Source organism: Bos mutus, chromosome 19 (genome assembly GCF_027580195.1).
Source record: "Bos mutus isolate GX-2022 chromosome 19, NWIPB_WYAK_1.1, whole genome shotgun sequence".
NCBI classification, from domain to species: domain Eukaryota; kingdom Metazoa; phylum Chordata; class Mammalia; order Artiodactyla; family Bovidae; genus Bos; species Bos mutus.
In genome coordinates this window covers 39,847,249-39,856,151 of record NC_091635.1, presented here as the reverse complement: position 1 = coordinate 39,856,151, position 8,903 = coordinate 39,847,249, and the positions used below count along the sequence as shown (strand labels likewise).

Below are 8,903 nucleotides of genomic sequence, written 5' to 3'. Positions count from 1 at the left end.
TGCGGCGGGGCGGACGGCCGGGAGGGGCGGGGGTCCCGGGCCGGCGCCCCCGGAGCCTGAGATCGGCCGCTCGCGGCGGGCTGAGTGGCCAGGCGGAGGGCAGTGCGGGCGGCGCACGGCCGGAGCGCAGCGGCCCCTGGCGCCCGGCCTGGCGGCTCAGCCACCGCGGGCGGGTCGGGCCCGGGCGAGGCGGGGTGGGGCGGGGCGGGGGGCGGGCCCGGGAGCGCGGCGGCCGGCGGACCCGGACTGCGCGCGGGCGGCTGGCAGGGAGGGCGGCCGGCGGGCAGCGGCCCCGGCCCCGCCGCGCGCACCGCCATGGTGGGCCGGCTGAGCCTGCAGGATGTGCCCGAGCTCGTGGACACGAAAAAGAAGGGCGACGGCGTCCTGGACAGTCCGGACTCGGGTCTGCCCCCCAGCCCCAGCCCCAGCCACTGGGCTCTCGCAGCGGCCGGAGGCGGCGGCGGGGAGCGCACGCCAGCCCCGGGGGCACTGGAGCCAGACGCAGCGGCCTCCCGCGCGGCCCCGGTAAGTGACCCCGCTCCGGCCCCTTCCCCCCCATCCTCTCTATCCCCCCATCCTGTGCCAGACCCCGAGGCGGTCTGCTGGCCCTCCCGGGGCGCGCTGTGGGCGCCGCCGCCCGCCCGTCGGGACGGCGTGGCCAGCGCCGGGAGCCCGGGGCGGGAGCGCGGCGAGAGCCTGGCCAGCTGGAGCCGGTGGCTGGAAAATTGTCATCGCCTGGGAGGCGCGGGAGCCCCGGGAGAGGCGGGCCGCCGCCTCCTCTCTTCGGGGTGGCGGCCCCCGGGGCTGCCAGGCTGCGGCTTGACCACATCCTGACCTGGCCGGGCCAGAGGGTTCCTGGAACACCGAGAGGGAACCCCAGGCTTCTCCGGGCTTTGCCCCTGCTCTCGGTGGTTCCGACGGGCCTGCCCCACTCCCAGTAGGTCTTGGGGAGAGGGATCTACTCCACTCCCGGATTCATTGAGCAAAGAGGGCCAGCTTTAGGGCACTGTTAGCAGCCTTGGAGGGGACCTTTTGAGATCAGTGGCCCCTCTTGGCCCATCACCTAACCTGTATCTGGCGCATGATGGGTGGGAAGCCTTTAGGTGGGTGGAAACTTTCAAGGATGAGTCCTTTTACTTTACTTTAAAACTTTAAAGAGAAAATGCAAGTACCTTAGGAATCGCTCAGATGGTAGTGTTTATTGCCTTTACCTAGAGTTCAAGGAACCCACATCCTGCCTACAGTCAAGCTCAGAGCTCTGAGCCCGCCCCTCTGCCTTGGGGATGGCTGTTTGCAGCCCTCTTCCTTGAGTGAAGAAGTCAGTTGCTACTGACTGTAGTCAGTTCAGCTGCTGCTTCTTAGGGACCCACCCACTTTGGTGTGTGGAATTCTTGATCCTGTCTCTCCATGAACATCAGTGTTCTCTCGTTTCCATTAGAAGGCAGCACTGGCTCCATGTTGGCCTTCAGAACCCTGGCCACCTGGCCCTTTATAGCCTCATCTTCCGCGTCCCCTGACCACAAGCAGATGGACACACCTGTGCCCCCGAGGCTGCTCCCTCCCTCTAGCGTGCTTCTCCCCTTCTACCTCTCCAACACCCAGTCCATCAAACCCCTGCCGGCTGCCCTTCGGGACCCAATTTGTCACCTCCTCTGGGAAGTCTTCCTGGATGCCTCCCAGAGCCATGCCAGGGGCTGTGACTTCCTCCCTTCCCCCTGGTGGGTACCGTGTTCAGGAGTCTGACTCCTGCTGCCCCGCCCCACTCCCAGCCTGCGCTGGGGCACACGGCGTGTGCTCAGAGAGTGCTGGCGGCAGGAATGAGGAGGCGGAGGAGACAGGGCAAAAGGACCCAGTGTCTGTGTGGACACCTGGAAGAAGGCTGCAGTGTGAGTGTTGAGAGTCGCCTGCCTTTTCTCGGTGGCTGTGTCGTCCTGCAGCCCCCAGGACTGCTGGGAAGGCACCCCTAGGTTGAGGAGTGTCTGTGGGCAGAGCAGGGCCCCCATAACTGCTGGGGGCTGTTTCTGGAAGCTCTGCTGCAGCCAGTGCCCAGCCCCGCCCGGGCGCTCGGACCTGAGTTCTCAAGCCCCAGTGAGGGCTTATTAAACTCTTCCGCCCAACCCTGAGTTGAGGGCTGGACCCTGGGGACCCCCACCTCTCCCTGACCTACCTGGTCCCCTTTGGCTTTTGTATGTCCACCTTATGCCCCCTATTTGACACCTTGTCGTGGTAACCTGAGTCTTAAAGTCAACCTTCTAGAAATGTCTGCTTCCTGGAAGCCCTAGGGGTGGAGCTGCCACCACCATGTCCTGGCCCACATGTAGGTTCTTCTCTCAAACCAGGCAAAGAAAATGACAGTTCCCAGTTACCCCAGGAGGGCTGCTCCCTTTGGCTGGCTTAACACAGAAGCCCTGACTCAAGTCAGATCAGGCGAAGAAAAGCAAGCACCTCAGTGGAGGATGGCCCTATCTCTGACTCAGGCTGCTTGGTGAATCAGAAAGCCCAATGCCTTGACCAGCCTGGAAGAGGGTGAACCCCTGGGATGCTGTGCTCTGGTTCTTGGAGTTTTCTGGACAGTGGAAGGTGCCATAGAAAACTTTCTGGTGTCTGCCTTTCCAGTGAGTTTGCAGATTCCTCCATCTTGGCTGGGTGTCGATCTGGCGGCCCCAGAGGCAGAGGACGTGAGGGAAGTTGGACTGAATCTTCAGTGTAAAAAAAAAAAAAGAATCCCTGGTAGCGTTTCTTGTTGTTGGTTTTGGCCTTTTCTGAAGAGTTGCTGAGACAGTGATAGGGCTGGGGGCACGTAATTGAAGGTTCTGGTTAGCAAAACCCCAGTTCGTGGCGGTTTTCTTTCTGTGCAATGATGCGGTAGGCCTGGGGACTGGTCGCAGTCACAATGCTGAGCTCAGATTTGCTTCCTCTATTCATCCTTCCACGAAACCTCATCGGGGAAGGGGACCCCCCACTCCCACCCCGGGTGTGCAGAGAAGGTCGTGGGGCATAGGCTGTGACTCTGTTGAGGGCATCCAGCACCTTCATGGTAGACCCGAGATTTGAACACAGCTGTCCATGCTCTGCTACTGCTGTGAATCAGTCCTTCTCTGGCATCATTTCCCGGTGGGGGCCACAAAATCACAGCTGGGCCCGTCAGCCGGAGGCTAGAACCAGGAATTCTGTGGGGAAAGCATCAGATGGGCCTGTGGTCTGACTGCATTCTCCATCGTTGCAGAATCCAGCTTCTCTCCCCAACCCCCTGGGCTCCGGCTGCTCACCAAGGTTATGCCCCCTGTCCTTTGGCGAAGGAGTGGAGCTTGACCCCTTACCACCAACAGAAGTAAGGTAAATACAGTGGGCACTGATTTCATTTCACTTCTGTTTTTGATTCCAGTAATTAATACTTTTTGTTTTTAAATATTTTTTTTTAAACAGAAGTGCGCCAAACTCTTATAGTTTGGTGGGTTCTCTTTGGGGTGTTCTTTCTGTATTCTAACCTTTTGAATATAGATACACTTATTAAAATGAAAATGAGATTGTGTTATACTGCAACTTGCTTTTTATGCTTCACTTATTGTGGCCGTCAGATGTTTAAGCATTTTTAATAAAATAATTCCTCTTTCTGGCATCACCAACTCAATGGACATGAGTTTGGGTGAACTCTGGGAGTTGGTGATGGACAGGGAGGCCTGGCGTGCTGCGGTTCATGGGGTCGCAAAGAGTCGGACACGACTGAGCAACTGAACTGAATTGAATTCCACTTTCTAGAAGCTGCTTTCCACGTCTTACCCCCACCCCACCCCAGCATCAAGGTGCTATCACCGTTTCTCAGGTTCTGATTTCACTGGGCAAGTACTGTTCTTCCTCGGGGAATTTATCTTACCCAGGCTCATCTGGGGTCAGAGAGCCTTTGAAAGGCTCCGTTAAAAGACACATCTTTTTAGAGAAAGGAATTTTACTTTGGGTAACTAGTGGTTTTATAGCTGGATTTTCGTTGCATGAACACAAAGAACCCTTTGACACAGAACAAAGGCGACTCAGCAGTTTGGAGGTGAGCGGTTCAGCCTTTTATTCCTGGAGAGCTTGTATTTTGAACCAAATGGGGACATGCCTTCATGACATGAGCTTCCCCAGCCCCTTAACCTACTTGCCCAAGGAAATAGATGTTCCCGTCAGACTTATTTTGAAAAGACTGCTGATGCTTACTCCCCGACCAGTGGGTAGGGGATGGCGAGGGGCAGTGCTGTTATCTGTGCCTATGTGTGATGCTTGTACATGTTTCAGTAACTGGGAAGATGCAATAATTAGGAAGTCAAATGAATTCATGCTTTACTTCCAAAAAAAGCCTCCCAAATTGCCCAAGAAGTACTTAACAAATAATAATAAAGTAGCTGCTGAGGAATGTGGATGTTAATTATTTTATGGAAATCAAGACTGTTAATTGGCTTTGATGGATAAGGTCACGTCTGGTTCCCTGAGCCTGAGGGGTCTCCAAATTGAAAACGGAGGTGGCCCTAGTACCAGGATTTGGTTATCAGAGAGCTTTCAGAACCAGCATTCAGGACGTCTGGGTTCCCTTCTCCTCTCATTAAAGAGATGATTGTTCATTCAGGGGACAGAGAAACGACTCACCCCTCATGGACAGGAGAATCTGCCTTGTTATACAATCATTCCCATCAATAGCAGTTGCTGTTTAAACACTCTCCCCGCTTATGCTGGGCACCTTTTTCAAAAAGGAGGGATTTTCTGGTGTTAAGACTCTATGCTTCCAATGCAAGGAGTGTAGGTTTGACCCCTGGTCAGGGAACTAAGATCTCACAAGCTGCATTTAAGATCCAGTGCAGCTGCAACTAAGACCCAATAATATATAAATTTATATATTATTTATATATACATATATATATATATAAAAGAGGAAACTGAGGCTTGGAAGTAATTTGGCCAAAGTCTGAAAATTTAAGTCAGTGGGAGCCAGCTCCATTCAGTGGGGAGCAGAAATGCAGGTGAACTTGGGAATCCTGCATGGAGGCCCCAGCTGCACGCTCCCTCTCACTGTGACCTTAACATCTGCACCCCCAATTCCTTCTCCCGACATTGTTGGGAAGGTTAATTAATTAGATCCTGGAAGTAAAGTGCTTAGAACAGAAAGGACCACAGGGTAAGCACATCATAAACTCCATGCGGCTTCTCCCCAGAGTCACCGCATCTCAAGGTCTGAGGTCACAGTAGGGACCCCTGTGCCCCCAGCTCCGAGGAGCGGCTTCACGCGGCCTTGTGTCTCCCGCCCAGGTACACGTCCTCGGTCAAGTACGACTCAGAGAGGCACTTCATTGACGACATCCAGCTGCCCCTGGGCCTGGCAGTGGCCTCCTGCAGCCAGACCATCACCTGCATTCCCAGCAGCACGTGGCGCAACTACAAGGCGGAGGTGCGCTTCGAGCCCCGCCACAAACCCACCCGCTTCCTCAGCACCACCATCGTCTACCCCAAGTACCCCAAGACTGTCTACACCACCACCCTGGATTACAACTGCCGCAAGACACTGAGGAGGTTCCTGTCCAGCGTGGAGCTTGAAGCCACAGAGTTCGCGGGCGGTGATTACCTGTTGGAGGAGAACTGACTGGAGCGGGCTCCGGGGGGCCGGCCCCCTTCCCCGGGCCGGTCTGGTTGGGCCAGGCAACCCTCGCATGTCCTTCTAGCCCCAGAACAGTCTAACCCAGAGATACCTCTAAGCCCAGCCTGGGGAAGAAAAGAAAATGTCACAGTAGCTTCTAATTATCCAGCGAATTCGGTTTTTACAGTTTTTTTTTCCAACTGTGTTTAAAGGGAGTGTATTTCCTAATTTGCTGCTACATAGCTTCCCCGAAGTCTCAATTTGATGAGAAAATCAAAGAATGGCTTAGAGCGAAAGGAAAATGCCCCACACTTTGAAACAGGGAGGAGGGGGAGCGCTTCCCCCATTGGTCAGTCTGTTTGAGGAAGAGCATGGGAAAATCTCCCTGAGATGGAAAAAGTGAGTTTGAAGAAATTTCAGCCCCGGGTGTCTTCACTACTACAGAAGTGGTGCTAATTCAGTGAGCTGTGACACCCATATGGGTTCAATCTGTGGAGAGTTGAGTTCCATTCTGTTTTTTTTTTTTTAATTTCTATTTGTATTTCCTGTTAACTATAACTCTTTGGAATTCTCTAAATCTTTTTTTGTGATATGGGAAAAAAACCCAAATCACAATATAAGATGCCTTTCAAAAAAGAAAGAAAGAAGGAAAGAAAAGGTTCACCCTATTCTTGCCTCTACAGTGGGGTCAGGTCAACCGGTGGCTGAGTTTGGGGGTAACAGGTTGGTTCCAGTTCCTTCCACTGTGGGTTCCAAGCTTGGTTCCAAGCAAAGTGCCTTGAACCTTTGGCATCTGACAGTGTCTTCACTGGGGCTTCCTTGGTGGCTCAGTGTGTAAAGAATCCACCTGCCAATGTAGAAGACTCAGGTTCTATCCCTGGGTCAGGAAGACCCCTGGAGAAGGAAATGGCAACCTACTCCAGTAGGTTGGGAAATCCCATGGACAGAGGACTGATGGGCTGCAGTCCATGGGGTCACAAAAGAGTCAGACATGACTTAGCAACTAAACAACAATGATGTCTTCACAAGCTTGTTTAACTCTTCCTGATATGAGTTTTGGGGTTTCCAAATACTTTCCTAATTTTTTCACCAGGCAAAACATAGCAGAGGCCCCTTTGGAGAGAAACAGCATTTTGAGAGAATGCTTAGGGAAAACACTTTTGGGGGAGTCCACGAGGGGGACTTTACTCACAGTGGGAGCCAACAGCTATACCTAAGGCTTGATTCCCACTGGGAGACAGATGTTTCTAATGATCTGGTTCATCAGGGTGCGTGTCCTTTCCAGCGACCTTGGGTCGGCATTGCAGAGGAATTTTGCTGGTGCCTGAGCTCTAAGCTAAAAAGCAAGGAAATCTGCCCCCCACCCCACCCCCAACCCAAGTGAAATAAAGGTGAACTGAACATCGGGAGTGATGTCACAAGTCAAACTCCAAAGCCCGGGTGCCGTGGTGACTGTACATGTTCAAGTGTTCCTTTTAATGTGACAGTCATGGCATTGAGTGTGAATGGAAGAAACTGTGAATTTAGCTGATGGGGCCCCACAGAAGTAGGGACACAGGCTGGGCCAGACCAGGAGGGCACGGAGGCCAGGCTGCCTCTGGCCTTCAGCCTCTTGCCTGCCCTGCTTCACACCCAACCCCGCCCTGCCTCACCTGGTCCTGACTTTTTCCTGCTGCCAATCCCCGTGGATTTTGAGTAAAGACGGTGGCAGATGGCTTTTGCTCTTCTGATATTGGAGAGAACAAAAGCGTGGGTATTTCCTTTGCATCCAGACGATGTCAGGTGCTTGCAGTCCTGGAAGCCTGCACTCCCGCTGTATCTCCGGGTTTGTGCTGATGGCTTCCATCTGTCCTGAAAGCGGAATTGAGGGCTCGGTGGGTACCCTGGAGCCACAGCGGGACTTCTGTTCAAAGGAGAGCAGGTGTGACGATGATCACTGTCATTTGAAGTCATCAGAGGCCTAGCAGGCTAAATGGTCTGCTGTCTTTCTCAAATTTAACAGCAGTATGTCCAATTGTGCGCCTGACTAGAAGCATCCCTTCCGTGGAGCGTGCAGTCGGCTCCATGGCCCCAAGTTTGCCACCATGAAGCTCAGCAGGGGTCCCTCAGGGGGCACCCCAGAACCCCATAGTCTCCTGTCATCATGCAGAGCAGCAAATGCCTCCTGCTTTTGGAAGAGTGACACGGCATTTATGAATAAAAATGGCTTTTTCTCTCTGACTTCATAAGCTTGTCATGTAAGACAAGTGATAAATGTAATTTTTAAACTATGGTAAGAGAATTCCCGTGGCTTTCTTGGTGGCTCAGTGGTAAAGAATCTGCCTGCCAATGTAGGAGATGCAGGTTCAACCTGGCTCAGGAAGATCCCTTGGAGAAGGAAATGGCAACCCACTCCAGTATTCTTGCCTGGGAAATCCCACTGACAAAGGAGCCTGGCAGGGTACAGTTGCAAAAGAATCTGACATGAGTTAGCAACTAAAACAACAATGAGAAAGAAAATTCCAATTGCTCTGGCCCAATGGAGACACATGACGAGCTCAGGATAATGTCGTGGGCAGCACGACTGGAAAGACCAGTGGGAGGGAACGTCATCTTTGAACGCGGCCCTTTGTTGAGATGCACATGTGAGGTTTTTTGATATGAAATACGTCAGTAAAGTAAGTAGAAGTGAGTGCCTGTGGATGTGTCGTGTGAATGGAAAGCAGATTTTGATTTTGTCATCCACCAGGGACCCAACTGCAATTTTCTCGAATCCTTTCTTTTTCTCCAAATCTGCTTTGCTGAAAGTTGCAAAAAAGGAAGCAGGTGAAGATGTAAATTGAATGTCATCGATCAGTGGTGGATTCATATTAGTTCTCAAGGTGGAAGTGACGATTTTTAAAACCCACTGATTAAAAACAAACATTCCAAAGGGTGTCTGGGAAATATCGTTTACTTATGAGTTAAAAAGTCTCTTTTCTCAGACTCTTAAATTTAATCTTTTGCGTAATAATGATCTATATATTCAGAGAAAGGTTTTCTTTTGAAATCACAGGCATTTGAAAAAGATTAAGTACCTCTTCATTTGATACATTTCCTGTTTCTAACCTTAGGAATAGTATTTGATGAAAACGATATTTTAAATTTATGTTTGACATCTGTTCCCCTCCATTTTGCTTTATGACTTCTTCATTTAATAATAAATTATCTTAAAAAAAACTCAGAGATGCTGCTCTTTTTTTAACAAGTCATAATGTTGGGTTAAGAAAAGTGAGAACAATGGCTCCTCCTCTTGAGAAATTTTGAGATGCGATTGTGA

The 8,903-nt window shown here is 51.9% G+C and overlaps 1 protein-coding gene across 1 annotated transcript; it reads left to right on the top strand.

The window, feature by feature from the left end:
* Window positions 1–216: 216 nt before the first annotated feature.
* RFLNB (refilin B) lies at window positions 217–8,391 on the top strand. The gene is made up of 3 exons (XM_070390291.1): window positions 217–525; window positions 3,227–3,336; window positions 5,281–8,391. The coding sequence occupies exons 1-3, from the start codon at window positions 316–318 to the stop codon at window positions 5,609–5,611; spliced, it is 651 nt and encodes a 216-aa protein (XP_070246392.1). The 5' UTR covers window positions 217–315; the 3' UTR covers window positions 5,612–8,391.
* Window positions 8,392–8,903: the final 512 nt, after the last annotated feature.